Source organism: Mesoplodon densirostris, chromosome 6 (assembly GCF_025265405.1).
Source record: "Mesoplodon densirostris isolate mMesDen1 chromosome 6, mMesDen1 primary haplotype, whole genome shotgun sequence".
In the NCBI taxonomy this organism is placed as follows: Eukaryota; Metazoa; Chordata; class Mammalia; order Artiodactyla; family Ziphiidae; genus Mesoplodon; species Mesoplodon densirostris.
The window spans coordinates 548,502-570,225 of record NC_082666.1 but is presented as its reverse complement, the minus strand read 5'-3'; the positions used below and the strand labels follow the sequence as shown (position 1 = coordinate 570,225).

General features: G+C 45.9%; 1 protein-coding gene across 8 annotated transcripts in view; it reads left to right on the top strand.

Annotated features, from left to right (window-relative positions):
• The window catches only part of EHMT1 (euchromatic histone lysine methyltransferase 1), a 145,800-nt gene continuing 124,076 nt past the window's right edge, over positions 1–21,724 (top strand). For 4 of the 8 annotated variants that reach the window (XM_060101874.1, XM_060101873.1, XM_060101872.1 and 1 more), the window contains exon 1: positions 1–64. In XM_060101874.1, the coding sequence (XP_059957857.1) occupies positions 2–64 (63 nt within the window). In that variant the 5' untranslated portion in view covers position 1. Of the gene's footprint in view, positions 65–1,166; positions 1,329–10,348; positions 10,397–21,724 lie in introns of those variants that run through there. The other 4 variants (XM_060101876.1, XM_060101879.1, XM_060101877.1 and 1 more) reach the window with 4 other exon arrangements.

Sequence of the window (21,724 nt, the reverse complement as noted above, 5' to 3'; positions counted from 1 at the left end):
GATGGCGCGCGGGCGGGGCGGGGCCACGCTGCGGGCCCGGGCCATGGCCGCCGCCGATGCTGAGGTGAGGAGCGGGCCGGCGGCGGGCGCGGGCACGGGCGCGGGCGTGGGGGCGGGGGCGGGCGCGGGCCGGCGGGCCGGGCGGGCCGGGCGCGCGGGCGGGGGCGCGAGCGGGCGGGGGGCGGGCTGGCCGGCGCCTCCTCGCCGCCGCCGCCGCGCTTCAGGCCGAGGCCGGGCCGAGGTGGCCGGGCGTCCGGGCCGCGCTGCGCGGGGCGCGCTTTGTGCGGGCTGGCGGGCGAGGTGAAGGCGCGGGCGAGGCGCGGGCGAGGCGGGGGCGCGGGCGAGGAGAGCCGCCGCCCGCCCCGCCCGCACGCCCGCCTGCCCCGCCGGCGCCCCCCGCCCCCCGCCCCCGGGCCGCGGCCGGGAGCCCCGCGGAAGGGGCGGAGGACAAAAGGGAAAGTGGGGCGAGCCGGCCAAGTTGGCGGCGCGAGCGAGGCGAGGCTGTGCGCTCCCGGCGCCGCTCTTGCGCCCGCTGACCTTTCACTTTGTTCCGAAGAGGATGGCTCGGTCTTGAAGGAAAAGTTGGCCGGGCCGGCGCGCTTCTCCCCGGACAATGCTGCCGGCCCCGGTGGCTGTCAGGAGCAGGAATGCACGACTTCGGTTGATTTGCAGGCAAACCGCTCACGCGGGCTTTGGATGTAAAAAGTTCCCATGCTTTTGTTACTGTTCCTGGCCTCCCCTTTGCTCGTCCTCAAGGATAGTTTTTCCCTTGCTTGTAGCAGCAGAGAAAGCAAACTCTTGTGAGATGGGCCACTAGCTTCCCGCAGACGGGAAAAGCAGGCGGGAGGCGGTGTGCCCGGGGAAGTGCAGAAACAGTGCGCTCTCCGGGCTGACACGAGGGACCAGTTTGGAAAAAAGTGATGATCTAGCAGTTTTTCTGTGAAATTACTCCATGTGTAATAACTGCGGGGACTTGTAAAGATCAGAAAGCTAAGGTGTGTGTTAAGGCCCTTTTGCAATAACCTGGTGTGTAGACGTAGTATACTTTTTATCCAGGTAATGCACAATCTTTTAACATTTCTTTAATTTTCTCTTGCAGTTTTGGGGGCTGTGGATGTAGGTAAACTGGGAAGGTGCAGGGAAGTTCCTAAATTCAACGCAAGGACTGTTTATTCGCACCTTCAACACTCAAGGAGTGTATTAGGCTCAGAAAAACAGAAAAGGTGAATTAGATAACCCCAAGTCACTTGTAGGAGAGAAGATGTGTAGTGATTATGATATCGTTTAATTGAGCAACTTCCGGGTCCCGGGCACTGCAAGCCCTTTAGGTAAGTCTTCTCTTTTAGCTTTCTCTGCTCTGTGCAGCAGGTACTGTTATTTTCTGTTTAGCAGATGCGGGAAACAAGACTTGGAAGCGATTGAATGACTTGGCCTAGCCAGTTACAGGATTAGCAGTTGTTTGGTGTCTGGCACATAGTAGGTTTTTAATGAATTATTGATGAACAAATCGCCCCAGATGTCTCTGCTTCCACAGGCAGCCTTGAATAGAGGGCTTGACTGCGCCAACAGCAATGACAGCTTCTGTTTACTAAGCCCTTACTGTGTCCAGCGCTGCGTTAGCTGCGTGAATTCACTCATTAAAGCCTGACAGCGATCTTTTGAGGGGGGTACTGTTATATCCCCATTTGCACAGGAGGAAAACAGGCACAGTGTGGCCCCGGGCTACGGAGCTTGTGGTGGAGAAGATGGATGCAGGTGGTCTGCCTCCAGAGACTGTTGAGCTGTGTCTGTGGCGGTCACTTTAAGCTAATGAAAACTCTGGGCTTAGATTCGTGATCCTAAGTGTTTATTATGGAGGGGCACGTTAGGTGAGGGGCCTCCTGGACAGTGGGTAGGCATGAGGTCATCTTGCCACCAAATCGGCAAAATGGTTCCTGGGTCAGGGTTTCCCAGTTGCCAGATGATTAAACCAGAAAGTGGACACTTGAAATTTATCTGACTGTATATTTACTTTTTCTTCTTTGCCTTGACCTAGAAAGAGGTCACCACTTTTTCACACTGAAAAGAACTGCTGAGGTAATGAAATGCATCCCCTGTTTTGTGGACTAGTAAGTGGGGGCTCCTGGGGTTTAATGTATGTTCAGGGTCACCTAAGGCTTTTGACCTAGCAAGAGGTTAGCTTTCAGCGGGAGGGCCTTCCCAGGCAAATTCTGTGCTTTTCTAGCAGGGTGGCTACTACGTGTCTCTTTCTTTAACCTTGTTTTGTGTTTCTTAATATAATGCATGCACATGCACAGAGTTTAGAGAGTCACATAGTGCTAAAAGGCAGTAAAGAAGCTGCCGTCCTCTCCTGCTTTTCAGGAGAGGCCGCAGCCACTCTTAGCCTTTGCCCCATGTTTCTAAATAACACGCTTGTGTTGTCACGCCTTCATTGACCAATTTTAGGCGTTATCTGTTGGCTTCCACTAATGGTAGATGACGATTTCAGTTCTCTCATACTCTGTCTCTCATGTAGGTAACTCACAGTTGTGGTTAAATCTATATCAGAATCTTCGTCAGTCTGTTCAGGTCATTTTTGTGCCGTGCTGAGCTGGATGGTAAACCACAATTGGATTTCTTTTCTTGGGCAGACTTTTTTACTTCCCTTGAGTTAGTAATTGCTTTATTTTTCATTGGCCCGGTTCCCCTTGAACCTCGGAATAATGTTCCCGCACCTTTCATTCTGTAAAATGTTTCTCAATTTAAGTTTTTACCACTCAGCCCTGTCAGCTCACCAGCTGGTTCCACAGTGCTCCTCAGGCACCCCAGCCCAGACGGGATGCTTGTTTTCTGGGCCTGTGCACGTTCCCATCCTGGAGATTCTGGCCCCTTCCCTGCCTCTAATGCTCCACTCTGTGTGTTCATTCACTCATGGTGGTGGAACTCAGTGTCCAGTAGCTTCCCAGTAGTTTGTCGGGAGGCAGACTTTTTGAACTTGCATGTCTGAAAATGTTTTTATTTTACCACCGCACTTAAAGCATAAGTTTGGCTGGGCTTGGCATTCCAGGTTGCAAGTAATTTTGAAGTTATTGATCCAGTATCTTCTAGTATTTGTTGTTGCTGTTGAAGTCCAGTTTGATTTTTTTTTTTTTTTTTTTTTTTGGCCACACCGCACGGCTTGTGGGATTTTAGTTCCCCAACCAGGAATTGAACCCGGGCCCTCGGCAGTGAGAGTGCAGAGTCCTAACCACTGGACCGCCAGGGAATTCCCCAGTTTGATTCTTAATCCTTAGTAAGCATTATTCCCACATCAAACTTTTAGGATTCTTGCATCCTTGATTTTCCTAATTTTCATAGGCCTTAGCTGTAGCCTTTTTTCATTTATCATACAGGGTACTAAGTAGCCCTGAAATCTGGGGATTGATGTCCTTTTGTTTATAGGGAGTTTTTGTGTTATGTATTTGAGATAGTTTGTTCTCTACTATTTTCTCTGTGTTCTTTTTTTCCAATTCCTTTATTTGTTTTTGTTTTTAATAAACTTATTTTATTTATTTATTTATTTATTGGCTGCGTTGGGTCTTCATTGCTGTGCGCGGGCTTTCTCTAATTGAGGTGAGCGGGGGCTACTCTTCGTTGCGGTGCGCGGGCTTCTCATTGGGGTGGCTTCTCTTGTTGCAGAGCACAGGCTTTAGGTGCACAGGCTTCAGTAGTTGTGGCACGTGGGCTCAGTAGTTGTGGCTTGAGGGCTCTAGAGTGCAGGCTCAGTAGTTGTGGCGCATGGGCTAAAAATGGGAAGCTGAGTGTATTGGGGGGCTTGTTTACTTGTTGCTTTCACTGGAGGGTCATGACTAATGTTTTTTTTTTTTTAGTGGCTCTCCTCCAAATGTTACTGTTCTCTGGTTCGGTTTCCTTGGAAAGGGAGCCTTCAGTCTCTGCCTTGTGGGATGGATGTTGGAGCTAGGTTAAAGGGCAGGGGGAAGGAGAGGGTCTTCCCAGGGTTCACTGGGTAGCCTTTGCCTAATTCCCTTGCTTTCAGTGAGGTGCCGACTCCTGTCTTTCTTCGTGCTGCTCTCCCCAAGTGTGGTACATTCTGGTAGCTTGTGGCTATAGAAGAGTGCTTGTCTGAGTGTGCAGGAGGGGCCCGGGGACCTGAGAGTCCAACATTCCTTACTTGGAGTTTTACACCACATCCCTTTTCAGCTTCAGGCATCACCTCCGGCTTTAGAGACTTTCCATGGTTTTGTGGGGCCAGTCAGCCTGATCCTCAGCAGTGACTACCTTGTTAGGTTTCCCCTTCCTCTGCTCTGTGGAGTGATCAAGGTTTCCTCCAGCCTCCGTCTTCCTATTCATGTTTTGTGTAGGGGTTTGAAATGTTTCCTAGGTGGAGTGCATGTTTCTCTTTCCTGTTCTTGTCTTTTGTTGATCTTTTGATAAGAGAAGGGAGTGGAAAGTCTTTTCTGCATCCAGAAATCAGAAGCATTTGCTATAAATCTTGAGAAGCAGATTTTCACCCACACTGAAAGCACAGCTATCCTGTGGAAAGGGCTGCCCATCTCAGATCTTACTATGTAGTATGTGGTTCTGGATCATAACCAGGGAAGGTTCTGGAGTCATAACAGGTTAGCAAGGGCAGTAAATGTACCTCAGCCCTGATGCCCAAAAGGACATCTGTGGGTAGCTTAGTTGTTGGAGGTCCGACACGTGGTCCGTGCCGCAGTGGGGGCCAGAGCCCCCGCTTACTGCCATATCACAAAACGGTTTTGTATGTTTGACCACATTTTACTGAGTTTGTCTTTGAAGATAATTTAGCTTATGGGAACCATATTTTGGGCTCTTCCCTTTAGGAACTTTATGTTATTTGCTATTTCATGGGACTTAGCATGTTTGATGGATGCCGTTATGTTACGGTAGGTGGGCAGTTTGGTTTCAGTTTACATTGCTTGCTCAACAAATCACATAGGGAATGGTGATTGGAGCCCAGTTATTTTGGCCTACCGCAGCGTGGTACAAAGGGCATGAGTTCCAGAGTTGAGAAGTTCTCCCACTTACTGTCCCGCTTTTATTTAACTTCTAGTATTTTCATTTATTAAAACAAAACAAAAACAAAAAAGTCTTCAGTGGTTTTGGATTTTAAAACACAAAAGATGAAGTGTTTTTGTTTGTTTTTTTTAAAAAAATATTTATTTATTTATTTGGCTGCACCGGGTCTCAGTTGTAGCACGTAGGATCTTCGTTGCGGCATGTGGGCTCTTTTAGTTGTGGCATGTGGGATCTAGTTCCCCGACTAGGGATCGAACCCGGGCCCCCTGCATCGGGAGCGCGGAGTCTTAACCAGTGGACCACCAGGGAAGTCCCTGAAGTGGTTCCTTTAACTCTTCAAAGGTGGCATTTCCTTTGAAGTGGTGTCTTTCTAGATAAGAAGTCAGAAGTCACTTTCCCCGTAACATCACTGTCAGTTGATATTTTACTTTGGAAAAGTTTTTGGGGCCTCCCTGGTGGCGCAAGTGGTTGAGAGTCCGCCTGCCGATGCAGGGGATACGGGTTCGTGCCCCGGTCTGGGAGGATCCCATATGCCGCGGAGCGGCTGGGCCCGTGAGCCATGGCCGCTGAGCCTGCGCGTCCGGAGCCTGCGCGTCCGGAGCCTGTGCTCCGCAACGGGGGAGGCCACAACAGTGAGAGGCCCGCGTACCGCAAAAAAAAAAAAAAAAAAAAAAAGTTTTTGGACTGCTTTCTGCATCCCACTTTTAATAGGTTTGTAAGTTCTGATGAGAGTATATTTAAAATGCTCTTTCCAAACAGTCTATAAGCACTGTTGAGCCCCTTCTCTTTATGAGGTGCTATTCTAGATACTGTGTAAGAGGATATGCAAGTTTACGAGATTGGTCTCTGATTTCACAAAATTTAAAGAGTGTGATAGAGCAAATATTACCAAGCGGGAACTGAGATGGTATCAGTTCAAAGTAAACAAGAAAAGGCCCGTGCTGTTGCGCTAATTGATGCAGGCAGACTTGTGTTGGGAAAGGCCGCTTGAGGAAAATAAGTTAGTCCAGGTCCTAAAGGAGATAAGACATGAAATGGAAGTGCAAGGTATAGTTGTACATTTCAAAAAGAAATCAGGCATTTTAGAAAATGTAGAAAATTGAAACCTAGAAACCTAAGAATGCCAAATATTTGTCATCTGTTTGTTTCTGAACTGAGTGTGCACGTTCGTACTTAAAATCGGCTGTAATCAGTGAGTGCGTGCTGTCTGCACTCTTCTTTCACGGATCATCTCACGTGCTTCTGTGTCTTTTAACATTTTCAGTAGCCACGTGGTGTTTGTTTTATAGATGTCCCAGCTTCCTTGGTTATGGGTTGTGACACTGAAGCCTTTGGTACACGGTGGAATTATGGGTCAGAAGGGGCACGAGCTGAAGCTGGACAGGTGGGGTCGGGTCATTGAGGGCCTTGTCGCTGTGGTAACAAGTTGATGGTCTCCTGAGCAGTATAGACAGTCAGTGAGGGATTATTTTAAGGATTCACATTTTAAAAAGATGATGGAAGCAGGGAGACCACTGAGTAGGCTTGGGCCCTGTGGTGGATTGAGTCAAGGCATGTGTGTTTAAATTTATCTTGAGTAGATGAGTTAGTTACATGGTTCAAAATTCAAAAAGTATAAAATTATAAACTGAAACATCTGCCTCTTTGTCCTCTAACCACTCAATTCTCCGTTTGGCAGGCTACCAGTATTATAATGATTGAGCGTATACAGACAGATGCATATGTAGATATTTCAGAATTTTTATTGTGGAACTTTTTCATACCTTCTCAGAAGTAGATGTGGTGGTAGAATGAGCCCCGTGTTCCTGTCCCCCGATGTCAACAGTTGTCTCCTCATGGCCGCTCCCCAATCCATCCTCAAATGTCTTGAAGCAGTTCTTCGATATATTTCATCTGTATTTCAGTTAATATCCGTATTTCAGTCAATAAATATTCAGCCACTGTTCAGGTTTTTCATTTCATTTCAAAATATGGTCTGTTCATTGCCCTTGATAGGTATCTCTTAATTCTCAGTATATTGGTTTCCATGTCTTTATTTTTCTCTTGCAATTAAGGTTTTTCTAAAAAAATATTTATTTATTTGGCTGCACCAGGTCTTAATTGTGGCACGAGGGATCTTCGTTGTGGCATGTGGACTTTTTAGTTGCGGCATGCAGGATCTAGTTCCCCGACCAGGGATCGAACCTGGGCCCCCTGCATTGGGAGTGCTGAGTCTTGCGCACTGGACCACCAGGGAAGTCCTGCAATTAAGTTTTTTAAATTAATTAATTTTTTGGCTGCGTTTGCTCTTCGTTGCTGTGCGCAGGCTTTCTCTAGTTGCGGCGAGCGGGGGCTACTGTTCGTTGCAGTGCGCGGGCTTCTCATTGCTGTGGTTTCTCTTGTTGCAGAGCACAGGCTCTAGGTGCGTGGGCTTCAGTAGTTGTGGTGCGCAGGCTCTAGAGCGCAGGCTCAGTAGTTGTGGTGCGAGGGCTCAGTTGCTCCGCAGCATGTGGGATTTTCCTGGACCAGGGCTCGAACCTGTGTCCCCTGCATTGGCAGGTGGATTCTTAACCACTGTGCCACTAGGGAAGTCCCTGTAATTAAGTTTTGAAGCTAATGGTTTATGTGTCCCAAAGTTTCCCATAACCTTGATTTCGCTGCTGACATTCTTACCATGTTGTTTAACATGTTCCTTTGTCCTCTACTTCCTGCCATTCATATTTAAGATCTAGAGCTACTGCTTTCCAGTATGATATCCACTCGCTACATGTGGCTCTTCAGCAGTCCAGATGTGGTTAGTGTGAATTGAGATGTGCTGTAAGTGCAGAATACATGCCGAATTTGCAAGACTTAGTGTGAAAGAGAGAATGTGAAGTATCATGTTAATACTTTAAAAAATATTGTTGAAATATATATTTTGGATGTATTAGGTTAAATAACATTTATTAAAAGTAATTTGTGCTTCTAATTTTTGTTTTGCAACACGGCATGGCATGTGGGATCATAGTTTCCCAAGTACGGATCACACGCGTGCCCCCTGCATTAGAAGGTGGAGTCGTGGGCTTCCCTGGTGGCGCAGTGGTTGAGAGTCTGCCTGCTGATGCAGGGGACACGGGTTCGTGCCCTGGTCCGGGAGGATCCCACATGCTGCGGAGCGGCTGGGCCTGTGAGCCATGGCCGCTGGGCCTGCGCGTCCAGAGCCTGTGCTCCGCAACGGGAGAGGCCACAACAGTGAGAGGCCCACGTACAGCAAAAAAAAAAAAAAAGAAGGTGGAGTCGTAACCACTGGACCACCAGGAAAGTCCATCTAATTCCTGTTTTAAATGTGGTTACTAGAAAATTAAAAATTACATACGTGGCTCACATTATGTTTCTGTTAGACAGCTCTGGGCTGGGGGCTCCATCAGATGTATAATAGGTTTGTCTTTTAAAAAATTTTAGCAAGAATATGTCATAACTGGTATTAAGTTTTTTATCAGGCACAGTAAATCTTGCTTTGTGATATTAACAGTCATCGATATTCATTGCTCAGAATCGTTAACTCATTAGGGGTTGCAAAATGGAAATCTTTATTCGTTAGCTGGAATACTTATACAAAGAAAAACTGTTTAGTGACATGAAGTACAACTCATATGGGCAGGAGGTATAGATTCTTGATACTATTGATCGAGGGACTGACACCCAGTAGCCTCCTAATAAATGCTAGCCTAAGAAAGGCCAGAGAGCTCTCTGTCCTGTGTAGTTTGAAAATGGTTTGCTAAGCTGGTTGTTAAGATGATTTCTCTCCTTGGAGTCTAGGTCCTCTCCTCTCCATCAGATTCCAAGGCTGGCATTTAAGCTTAGAGAGTCTTGGTTACTTCCTCATCCTTGCTGTTTGCCTGTGTTCTGTGAACTCCTTGAACACTAGGGTGAAACAAAATGCCAGTTGTCATATGGGCCAGTGAATGGTCAGGAGTTCCCCCACCTCTGGCTCAGTCTACCCTTCTGTTTCCTTCTCTTGTAGAAATGGTCTGCTCGAATCTGTCATTATGGTTCTGTAGTATCTGTCACCATATCTTTACCAGATTCAATAGCAATAAGACATGTAACCAAAGCATGAAGACTGTTTTTTTGGAAATTGTATTAATATATGACATACTTACAGAAACATGCACATATTATGTGTGTAGTGTCATATATGTTTCTAGACCCTAGATCAAGCAGGGAACATTACCAGAACCACAGAAGCCCCCCTGGCCCCTTGCAGTCTGCTGTGTACTTGCCCAAAGGTCACTGCTATTCTGACTTCTGTTACCTTGATTCATTTTGCCTGATTCTGAACTTTGTATAAAGGACATCATGCAGGGTGTACTTACGTTTGCCTTCTTTTGATCAACATTTTGTCTCTAGGATTCATCTGCGTTGCTGTGTACTGTGGTAGTTTGTTCATTCTCATTACTGTATGATATTCCATTGTCTGGATATAGCACAGTTTCATTATTCATTGTCCTATGCATGGACGTTTGAGTTGTTTCAAGTTTTGGGGTATTCAGATAAGGTGATGTGAACCTTCTTATATGTGTCTTTTGGTGAACATAGGTGCATGTTTTTGTGGGTATATGCCTAGCAGTGGGGGTGTTGAGACATGGAATGTGCATGCGTATCCAAGGTGGTTGTACCAAAGTACAAGTGTAGGGAAGCGCCAGTTGCTCTAAATCCTTGCTAACACTGGTATTGTTTGTCTTTTTCTTTTTAGCCATTCTGGTAGGTGTGTAGTGTGTCTTATTGTGGTTTAATTTGCATTTTCCTGTTGACTGTTGATGTTAAGCACCAGTATGCTTTTTGATTATTTTGTTTACACACTTTTGGGATGTGCCTACGTAAACTTTTTTTTTTTTTCCTGCTGGGGGGGTATTTTATTCCTTTATGTGGGTGAATGATATTCCATTGTATGAAGGTACTGTGTTTTATTTATACATTTATCAGTTGCTTCGTTTTTTTGGCTATGATGACTAATAGTGCTATGAACATTCATGAACAGTGTTTGTATAGATAGACATAACGTTTTCATTTCTCTTGGGTGTGTACCTAGGAGTAGATTTGCTGGGCATGTGTTAACTCTGTGGTAAGGAACTGCCAAACTGTTTTCCGTAGCAGCTTTAGCATTTGACATTCCTATCAGCAGTGTATGAGGATTCCAGTTTCTCCAAATTCTTGCCAACACTTGTTATTAACTGTCTTTTAGATTATAGCCATTCTGTTGGATGTGGTGTGGTATCTCACTGTGCTTTTGATTTGGATTTCCCCTAATGGCTAATGATGTTGAGCATTTTTTATGTGCTTATTGGCCATTTGTGTATCTTCTTTACAGAAATGTCTATAGAAATCCTTGGCCCATTTCAGTTGGATTGTTTCGGTGGTAAGTTGTAAACATTTTTTGTATATTGAAGATTGTAGATACAAATCCCTTATCGACATATGATTAGGAAATATTTTTTCCCATTCTGTAGGTTGTCCTTTCACTTTCGTGATAGTGTTCTTTGAAGCGCCAAATGTTTTTAATTTTTTTTAAATGTTTTTAATTTTGATGAAGTACAGTTTATCTATTTTCTTCTTTGTGTTTTTGGTGTCATATCTAACAGTCCCTTGCCAAATCCATTGTTATGAAGTTACCACTGTGTTTTCCTCTGAGTTTTATAGTTTTAACTCTTATATTTTGGGCTGTGATCCATTTGACTTAAATTTGTGTATGGTCTGAGGTAGGGGGTCTAACTTTATTCTTTGCAAGTGGAGATCTAGTTGTCCTAGAACCACTGGTTGAAAGGCTGTTCTTTCCTCCACTGGCTTGTCTGGACACCTATGTTGTAAATCAATTGACCATAAATGTCAGGACTCGTTTCTGGACTCTTAGTTCTAGTACATTGGTTTATATGTCTGTCCTTATGTCAGTACCACACGATCTTGAATACTATAGCTTGGGAAGTATGGGTTTACCAACTTTGTTCTTGCTCTTCTGGGTCCCTTGCAATTCCATATGAATTTTAGGATTAGCATGTCCATAGCTGCAGAAAGCCGTCTAGGATTTTGATAGGGATTGCCTTGATTTTGTGATTCACTTTGGGGAGCACTATCGTCATAATTATATTTAGTCTAACAGTCCATGAACACAGGGTGTTTTTTCATCTGTTTAGGTCTGCTTTACCTTCTTTCAATGTCTTTTTTTTTTTCCTTAGTCAGTTTAGCTAGAGTTTTGTCAATTTTGTTATCTCTTCAAAGAATCAACTTTTGGTTTTGTTGACAGTTTCTGTTTTTCTTTATTCTTTCTTTTTTTAGGTTGTGGGGGGGAGCTGCCGTGCTGCACAGCATACGGGATCTTAGTTCCCTGACCAGGGACTGAACCTGTGCCCCGTGTAGTGGAAGCGCAGAGTCTTAACCACTGGACCGCCAGGGAATTCCCAGTCTCTGTTTTTCTATTCTCTATTTTAAAATTTCCACTCTATATTATTTTTTCTGCTTCCTTTGGGTATAGTTTGCAGTTTCTGGGATCGTTTTCTGTGTGTAAAACGTGAGGTGTAGGGATCAGGATTCATCTTCTTTCATATGGATGTGCACTTGAACCAGCGTCATCTATTAAAAAGACCATCCTTTACCCACTGTACTTCAGTGTTACTTTTGCCATAAATGAGAAAAAACCACAGATGTGAGGCTCTAGAATAGACTTTTTCTGTAGTAAATCCTTACTATCTTCTGTTGTCAGCATTTTTTTTTTAAACAAGGAATATTCTTATTTATCTATTTAGGCTGCGTTGCATCTTAGTTGCGGCATGTGGACTCCTTAGTTGCGGCATGCGGACTCATAGTTGCGGCATGCAGGATCTAGTTCCCCAACCAGGGATCGAACCTGTGCTCCCTGCATTAGAAGGCGGAGTCTTACCCACTGGACCACCAGGGAAGTCCCTGCTGTCAGCCTTGATGACAGGTAGAAGGTCACTAAATAGTTGAAGTCCTGTGACGTTTTCTTTAGGGTTGAAGCTGTGTGTTCAGTCCCCCTGTGCAGGCTGTTTTCCCTGCCCATGTAACGGGATACAGTGGGGAAGGGGTAGGTGGATGGTGTGTCTCACAGCCCACACCTGGACATCATCGTGGTTGTTCGCTGTAGGAGTGAGACCAGGTGTCGTGTTGAGACTGTGGACTGCTTGCCAGACAGTCAGCATTCACCTGCCAGCCTCACCTTGACCTTCGGCACATCTTGTAGCTCCCTGTAGTCCTCTCCCTGTCGCGTGGGCTCGTGGTGACAACACACGCCGGGTGCCTGGCTCAGAGCAGGTATTTAGATGATCGTGCCCTCCTCCTCCTCCTCCAGTCTTTTCTTTCACACACGTCGTTTGGTATCCTGCGATGTGCATGGCACAGTGTTCGGGTTGAAGGACGCACTGGCAGAGAGGGAGCCATGGGAGAAGCCCACCGGGCATTGGGGTGCCTCCAGGAGGGGGGCTGGCCGGGCAGGTAGGGCTGGGGTGAGGAGGCAGCGTGTGCAGCACTGGCGGAACCCCTGCTGATGCGGCCGCGGTGCTTTGTTGTGAGACAGTTTACAGTGTGGGGCTGTGGTGTTGGAACTTTCAGCAGTGGACTCTTGCTTGGGGGACACACTGAATGGGGGGCCGCTCGGGAGCCCGTCCCAAGTGCCGTCAGTGAATGGAGTTGCTGTTTTCTGGAAATGAGTCCTGTCTGGTCGGGTGGACGCTGCCATTGGCCCCTGCAAGGGTCCATTTATTCACGTGGATGCACTTTTACCTTTTTAAAAAGGCTCTTGTTGGGACCCAGCAGGTCAATAATCATGATAATGTCTAGTGATTTTTTTCTAGTGTGTATTACGAGGTAAGTACTAAGTGACTTATGTGGGGTTTTTCACTTAATCCCAACAACCACCCTATCAGATAGGGTTACCGTCCCACTTTCTCCATTTCACAGAGGAGGAAAAGGAGGTGATGTGGAGTTCTGCCTGTGCCTTTAGCCGGGCAGTGTGAAGTTCAGACCAAAGGATAGCAAAACAGTAAAACCTCTTTGAAGGTGGAGAAGCATGTAAATTCAGGTTTCCTACCCATAAACTGTCTTACCTGCAAACCGGGACGAAACGGGGAGGCACGATCCGTCCTGTGTGTGCGTGCGTGCCACCCAGCATGTGGGACAGGCAGGTCGCCCGCAGGTGCTGGGCTCCGCTGGGTTTCCCGTGCACAGTGTGGTCCTGGGACATTTGAGGCAGCTCTGTGCGGAGCGTGTAACCCCTGCTCCTTCTTTGTCTTTTCTCTCGTCGAGTTTCTGTCTCCGTGCTTTGGCCTGTCTGCTGTGAACTGTTTGATCATTGTGCAAAGCAGTGCCTGGTACTTCTTGTGGTCGAGATACAGGTTTATCCTTCATTCTTACCCTTTATGTTTCTAGTTTCTGTTGTTTCAGGTCATATACTTTTGCTCTATAAAGTTTGTATGCATAAAGGAAACGGGTGGGCTCCAGGCTCCTTCCTGCCTCTGTCCCCCCTCCCTCCTCCCTTCTGGGACAGAGAAGCTTCCGCTGAGCGCCTGCTGTAGGAAGATGGCCCGGGTCTCGCTCTCAAAGACCCCAGCCTGGCGACGGACACCGCTGTGACTGTAGAGACACCGTCGCACTGCCTCGGGTGCTCGGCCTTCACTGTCCGTGTGTGGGGAACCAGGACGGCAGCGCCCCTGGGGTGTGTTCAGAGACCTGGTCGGAAAGTCCTTTGTGAGTATAATGCCACCCTCGTGGCCACTCTGCCCTCCTGTTCTGTTTGTGCCGCCGTATAGACCGACTCCTCCCTGGTCTCAGGTTGAGACTTCTCTCCCTCAGGTGTGCGGTCCTTGCTTTGGGTTTTGTCAGTCAGCACTCAGCATGTTGAACTGAGATTTGGGGTGGCCTCCCCTTCCTGGTTCAGATCTCTGTGGCACTACCTGTGCGCACTGGCACCCCAGGGTGGAGCAGCCCGGCAGGTGTTCCAGAAGGGTCAGCAGCAGGGATCGTGTGCGTCATCCCGCTGTCCAGAGGTGCTGGATGCTGGGGTGAACGAGGATTTTGCTGGGAGGTGCTGTTTGGGCAGGACCTGAAAGCATTCATATGTTTGCTGGGCAGAGAACCAGGGTCTCTGAGGTCCTTGAGGGCCAGGACTGAGGCTGCCTCCAGTCAGTGGTGCGAGGGGCTCCCCTTCCCTGGAAGTGTGGTGGATGCTGGTGGGCCCACCCAGGCGGTCCCTGTGCTCTGGTGCTGGGGTCCCAGTGGGACACGGGAGTGAGGGAGGAGCTCACCTGCTCTCTCCCACTGCCCAGAGGAAGGCAGGGCCTACTCTGTCCACGGATGGACGTAGGCTGACTGGGCATCGGGACCCAGTCCATCTACCCGGCCTTGTGTCTTAGGATGGAATTTGTAGCCATGGACTATTACCTGTCTGGTGTGTGAAAATAAAATACTCTGTGGCAGTATTGTGATAAGACTGTTCAAAAGTGACAGAAACTTCATTTGCTAGGCCTTGGCTGCTTCAGTTTATTTTAAGGATTGCCTTGTTTTGATTCATTTTAATTTACGAGCAATTAGTCAATGAGCGCAAACTCTTTTGGTTGCTACAATGGAAGTAGAACTTTTTTAAAAAAAAATATTTATTTATTTGTTTGGCTGTGCCGGGTCTTAATTGTGGCATGCATGCGGGATCTAGTTCCTTGACCAGGGATCGAACCCGGGCCCCCTGCATTGGGAGCACGGAGTCTTAACCACTGGACCACCAGGGAAGTCCCAGAACTTTTAAGCATGGTTTTAAGATCAGGATCAGAACTTTTAGATCCTGATATTCTGGAACATGTGTGAACTGTTTCAGAATGTGTTGAGGGAATCAACAAATTGCCCTTGTGGGTTGTCACATGTATTCTTTCCTGGAATATTGCTTTTGTGTTTGCTCTTTCTTCTGTGTTCTTGTACCATATCCAGGATTATTACCACTTTGCAAGAAACGCTGCCGTCTGTTAGTTCCAATGGAGACGATGAATGGGTAGCTTGGCACTTTCAGGGCAGCAGGGCCCTTCCACTTGCAGAGCGCTCCCCTTCCCTGAGGTGGGTGGACTGTGAGCACTGTACCTGGTTCATTTGTTTACCGTCAAGCAGGCCTTCCGTCAGCCTTACAGGTGAGCCTCAGGCTGGAGGCGAGTCACCTGTTCTTTGGAGGAGGCTGGGGCACCGTGGCCGAGGGGAGACATGGAGGACGGAGAGACGGAGTGAGGAGGGCGGGCCCGGTGAGGCCTTGTACTTCAGGTGGGTGGGCAGCCTCTGGAGGGACTCGGGTGGAGGGGTGGAGGGGCACGGCCAGAAGGCATTGAGGTATGCTGGTGAGCGGTGGAGCCTGGGCGAGGGTGGGAACAGCTGAGGTGCTAAGAATAGGTCAGACTGTCCATGTGTGTTTGAAGGAAGGGCAGAAGGGGAGGGGCGTGAAAGAATTGAGCACCCTCGAGAATGCAGTTGTCATTTCTTGAGATGGTAGACTTTCAGAGGTGATCGTCAAACAGGGAGAAGGTGGGTCCACAGAGTCTAGAAGAGAGGCCGGGCCTGCACCTGGTGCTGAAGAGGGCTGTGGAGCCGAGGCCCCCAAGATCATGCCACGGGACCCCAGGGGAAGCCAGCGAAGGAGAGGGAAACAGCGGAGAACGTGGAGGAAGTGGTGCGAGAACACAGGTGGCCAGTCTGTCTGCCATTGCTGAGAGCAGGTGGATGGACACTCACAGCTGATTCTTGCGTGTGACGGTGTGTGGCTTACTGGGGGCCTTAGGAAACCCCCAGTCTTCCTGTCTTCTGTATGTGACATAACTTCAGCATCACCTGTATGTGGCAGGCATTGTCATGCTCTCTAGATGTTCGGTGACTTTCCATCATGGCTGATGAGTGTTAGAGCCACTTCTGCCCAGGCACACATGGGAAGGTGCTGTGGAGGGGCGTTCTAGGTCACGAAGAAATCACAGAGGGTACATCATAGATGTCAGTGTGAAGAATCAACCCTCCACCCTAATTCTGGAAAATGCAGAGAAGTTGAGTCACCAGGACGAAGCCTGAGTCTCTGTGATGGGGTGCAGAGCATAGAGCCGCTGCTGGTGGGGAGGGGAGTCCTGCTGACCGCAACCCCAGCCCCGCCAGGGAAGGTTAGCCTGCCCTGCTTGGTTGGTGATTTTGAGAGTCAGACGAGATGGTGTGTGTGAATAAGCCTTATGCAGTGTGAACAATTATGAGTATTAATGTTTTTTTGTGTTTTTTTTTGCCGAACAGGGGCCTCTCACTGTTGTGGCCTCTCCCGCTGTGGAGCACAGGCTCTGGATGCTCAGGCTCAGTGGCCATGACTCACGGGCCCAGCCGCTCCACGGCATGTGGGATCTTCCTGGACCAGGGCACGAACCCGTGTCCCCTGCATCGGCAGGCGGACTCTCAACCACTGCGCCACCAGGGAAGCCCCAGTATTAATGTTTTGAGACCACTTATTTAAGTGCTTTGTGGATGTTTCTTTTATCATCCTCCTAGGGTGTAGTGCAACGTGGGGCAAGGAGCCAGCTGAGGTAGCTGGTCCAGCGGTTAGAAGCCAAGCTTGGGATTCTTGCCCTTATCCTAAGGGCAGTGGGAGAGCTTTAGGGATGGGAGTGGCGTGGCCAGGTGTGCATGTTAGGAAGGTCTTTCTGGCTGCTGTGTAAGGAATGGATTGTAGAGCAACAGCAGTGGAGGAAGCAGTCCTCGAGGAGATGGGTGATGCCCCTTCCCTGTGGTGGCCAGTTTGATGTGGCGGATGAGGCAGGGGTGAGGATGGTTCCTGGCGACCAGGCCTGGGCCGGATGCTGGGTTCCGCTTGAATGACAGAGTGGATGGTGGTTCCATTCGTTGAAACAGGCACAGACATGCTCAGGTCAGCTCCAGGCGTCATTTGTTCCAGAGGTGGCAAAGGTCAGAGAGTAAATATTTTAGGCTTTGTGCACCAAGAAGCAAAATTAAGGATAATTTCATAATTTTTTATTGACAAAAGTAAAAATATAATAATAATTGACTGCTTTTCTCCCCCTTCTTGGTAATACAGATCTACTAATCAGAAGAATGGAAGTTTTGGAAGGATATTTTACTTAAATTTGGGTTTAGAGTTGGTTCCTTGTCATCAAAATCTATTGGAAATGTTCATCTGTTGATGCTGATCTTTGATACAGTTTTCTGTATCTCTGAAAATGTCTTCACACTGATAAGTATTGCCAAATGCCAGTATCAGTCTAGGAGTATATGATTTTTTTTAAAACTTGAGATGTAATTCATATATCATAAACTTCACATTTTTAAAGTGTACTATTTAGTACTTTTTCCTGAGTTTTGCAGCCATCACCACTGTCTAATTCCAGAACATTTCTGTCACCCTGAAAAGAAACCCCATACCCATAAGCAGTCATTCCCTATTCTTCCCTCCCCCCAGCCCTTGGCAATCACTGATCTACTTTCTGTCTTCATGGATTTGCCTATTTTGGATGTTTCATATAAATGGAATCATACAATAAATGCCTTTTGTGATCATCTTCTTTCATGTAACATAGTGTTTTCAAGGGGCATCCATGTTGCAGGATGTATCAGCATATTCCTTTTTATGGCCAAATAACATTTTGTTGTGTGGATATAGCACATTTTGTTTCTGTTCTTCGGTAGATGGACTTTTGGGTTGATTCCACTTTTTGGGTATTATGAATAATGCTGCTGTGAATATTTGAGTGCAAGTTTTTGTCTGGTGGACCTCTGCTCACTTCTCTTGGGTGTATACCTAGTGTTGGGATTGCTGGGTCATAGGGTAACTACTGATTGAGTAATTATCAGACTATTCTGCAGGTGACTATTTTACACCCACCAGCAGTGTGTGAGAGTTCCAGCTTTTCAGCATCCTTGCCCACACTCCTTATTGTCTGTCTTTTAGGTAGTAGCCATCCTAGTGAGTGTGATGTGGTATCTCATTGTGGTTTTATTTTGCATTGATGATGATTAGTGATGTTGAGTATCTTCTTATGAGCTTATTAGCCATTCATGTATCTTCTTTGGAGGAATGTCTATTCAGATCCTTTGTCCACTTTTAATTTGGTTGTCTTTTTATTATTGAGTTGTAAGAGATTTTATGTATTCTGGACACAAGTCTCTTACTAGGTATATGATTTGCAAAAAAATTTTTTTTTCCATTCTGTGGTTGTCTTTCACTTTCTAATTTTTCTTTGATGGTGTCCTTGGAAGTACAAGTTTTTTTGTTTTTGTTCTTTTTTTTACATCTTTATTGGAGCGTAAGCACAAGTTTTTAATTTTGATAAGTCCAATTTAAAAAAAATTTTCCTTTGGTTGCTCATACTTTTGGTGCCATATAATTGCCTAATGTATGTCATGAAATTTGTTTTCTTGTAAGGGTTTTATAGTATTTAGGTCTTTACTCTTATTTTGAGTTGCTTTTTGTGTATGATATGAGGTAAGAGCACAACTTCATTCTTTTGTGTGTGGCTCTCCAGTTGGTCCACCACCATTTGTTGAAGACTGTTCTTTCCCCATTGAATTGTTTTGGCATCCTTGTTGAAAATCAGTTAACCATAAATGTGAGAGTTTATTTCTTGATTCTCAGATCTATTCCATTGAGCTATATGTCTGTCCTTCTGCCGGTACCACCTTCTCTTGGTTTTTGTAGTTATGTAATAAGTAAAATAAATGGGCAAGTGTGAGGCCTCCAACTTAGTTCTTCTTTTTCAAGATCTCTTTAGGCTCATCTGGGACTCTCGTACTTCCTTATGAATTTTAGGAACAGGTTGATATCTGCAAAAGAGCCTTCTGGGATTTTGATAGGGATTGTATTGAATATGTAGATCAATTTGGGATATTTCCATCTTAAGTCTTCCAATCCATGAATACAGGATGTGTTTCCATTTGCTTAAGTCTTTAATTTCTTTTTTAAAAAAATATTTATTTATTTATTTATTTATTTTGGTTGCGCTGGGTCTTAGTTGCGGCATGCGAACTCTTAGTTGCAGCATGACTGATCTAGTTCCCTGACCAGAGATCGAATCCAGGCCCCCTGCATTGGGAGCGTGGAGTCTTACCCACTGGACCACCAGGGAAGTCCCTTTTTGATGTTTTTGTAACAGAATTGTTTTCTTAATTTCATTTTTAGGTTGTTCATTGCTAGTGTATAGAAATCTGATTGATTTTTATATATCGATCTTGTATCATGCAACCTTGCTGAGGTTGTTCATTAGGTCTGATAGTTTTTTTGTGGGTTCTTTTGGATTTTCTGTATACTAGATCATGTTGTTTGGGAATCGAATTAGTTTTACTTCTTCCTTTCAAAACTGGATTCCTGTTATTTCTTTTTCTTGCCTAATTACTGTAACTAGAACCTCTAGTAAAATGTTGAGTAGAAGTGGTGAAAGTAGTCATCCCTGTCTTATTCCTATTTTTAGGAGAAAGCATTTAGTCTTTCACTATTAAAGTATGATATTAGCCTTGGGTTTTCATAGATGCCCTTTATCAGTTTGAGGTAGTTCCCTCTATTCCTAATTTGTTGAGTGTTTTTATCAGAAAGGGATATTGGATTTTGTTAAATGCTTTTTCTGCATCTTTTGAGCTGATCATACGATTTTTTTCTTTTATTTTCTTAATATGGTATATAGTACATGATTTCATATGTTGCACCAACTCTGTGTTTCTGCAGTAAATTCACTTTGTCATGGTAGTGAATCCTTTTTACATCTTGTGGCATTTGGTTTGCTAGTATTTTGTTGAGGATTTTTGCATCTGTATTCATAAGGGGTATTATATTGGCCCATAGTTTTCTTTTTTGTGTGATGTCTTCGTGTGTTTGGTGTCAGTAATACTGGCTTCATAGAATGAGTTGGGAAGTGTATTCTTCTCTTCTGTTCTTTGCGTTTGTGAAGAGTTTGTTCTTTAAATAATTAGTATAATTCACCTGTGAAGCCATTTGGTTCTGGGCTTTTCTTTTTTAGACTTTCTTAAAAAAAAAATTAATTATTTTTGGCTGCGTTGGGTCTTCATTGCTGCGCACAGGTTTTCTCTAGTTGCGGTGAGCAGGAGCTACTCTTTGTTGTGGTGTGTGGGCTCCTCATTGCTGTGGCTTCTCGTTGCGGAGCATGGGCTCTAGGCGTGTGGGCTTCAGTAGTTGTGGCACGCGGGCTCAGTAGTTGTGGCTCTCGGGCTCTAGACCGCAGGCTCAGTAGTTGTGGTGCATGGGCTTAGTTGCTCCGCAGCATGTGGGATCCTCCCGGCCCAGGGCTTGAACCCATGTCCCCTGTCTTGGCAGACAGATTCTTAACCACTGCTCCACCAGGGAAGTCCTCTGGGCTTTTCTTTGTTGGAAATGTTTTTCTTTTTTGGCTGTGCCTCATGGCTTGTGGGATCTCAGTTCCCTGACCAGGGATTGAACATGGGCCATGGTAGTGAAAGCCCGAATCCTAACCACTAGGCCACCAGGGAACTCCCTGTTGGAAGTTTTTTGATTATTTAATCTCTTCACTTTTTATAGGTGTTCAGGTTTTCTAATTATTCTTGAGTAATTTTTGGTGTTTTGTATCCTTCTAGGTATTTGTTCATTTCTCCTAGGATATCTATTTTTTTGGCATACAGTTGCTTATAGTAGTTCCTATAGTATTTCCTTTTTATTTTTTAGAGGGTTAGTAGTAACATTCCCTCCTGACTTTAATAATTTGAGTCTTCTCTCTTTCTTGGTCAGTCTAGTCAAAGGTTTGAGTTATGTTGAAGTTGCAAAGAAGTAACTTTTATTTATTTGGCTGCACCAGGTCTTAGTTGCGGCATGTGGGATCTTTGTTGCAGCATGCAAACTCTTAGTTGCGGCATGTGTGATCTTTGTTGCAGCATGCAAACTCCTAGTTGTGGCATGTGGGATCTAGTTCCCTGACCAGGGATCGAACCTGGGCCCCCTGCATTGGGAGCGTGGAGTCTTAGCCACTGGACCAGCAGGGAAGTCCCCGCAAAGAAGTAACTTCTGATTTTGTTGATTCTTTATTGTTTTTCTGTTCTCTATTTTATTTATTTCCACTCTAATCTTTTTTTCCTTCCTTTTGCTTGCTTTGGGTTTTGTTTTCTTTTTTCTAGTTTCTTAAGGTGGAAGCTTAAGATCTTGGCATGAGTTCTTTTCTGATACAGGAGTTTAAATCTATACTGTTTCCCTCAAAGTGTTTCTTTCCTGTGTAGTAGGTTGAATTATGTTCCCCAGAAAGGTACATTGAAGTCCTAACTTCCCAGTATCTCAGAATGTGACCTTATTTGGAAATAGGGTCATTGCAGATGAGTTCAGATGAGGTTGTAGGGTGGGTCCCTGATTCAGTATGATTGGTGTCAGCATCAGAGAGAATGCTTTGTGAGCATAGACCTGAACAGAGGGAAGACGATGTTAAGATACCCAGGAGGAAGGTGGCCATCTGATTGGAGTGAGTGTCTACAAGGCAAGGAATGCCAAGGATTGCTGGTGAACACACAGGCTGGAGAGGCAAGGTGGATGCCTCCCCTAGAGCCATCAGAGAGGGCATGGCCCAGCTGGCATCTTGACTTTGGACTTCTGGCCTCCAGAACTATGAGACAATGAATTTCTGATGTTTTAATCCACCCAGTTTATGCTATTCTGTTATGGCGGCCCTAGAAAACCAAAACAAGATACTGGACTTCCCTGGTGGCGCAATGATTA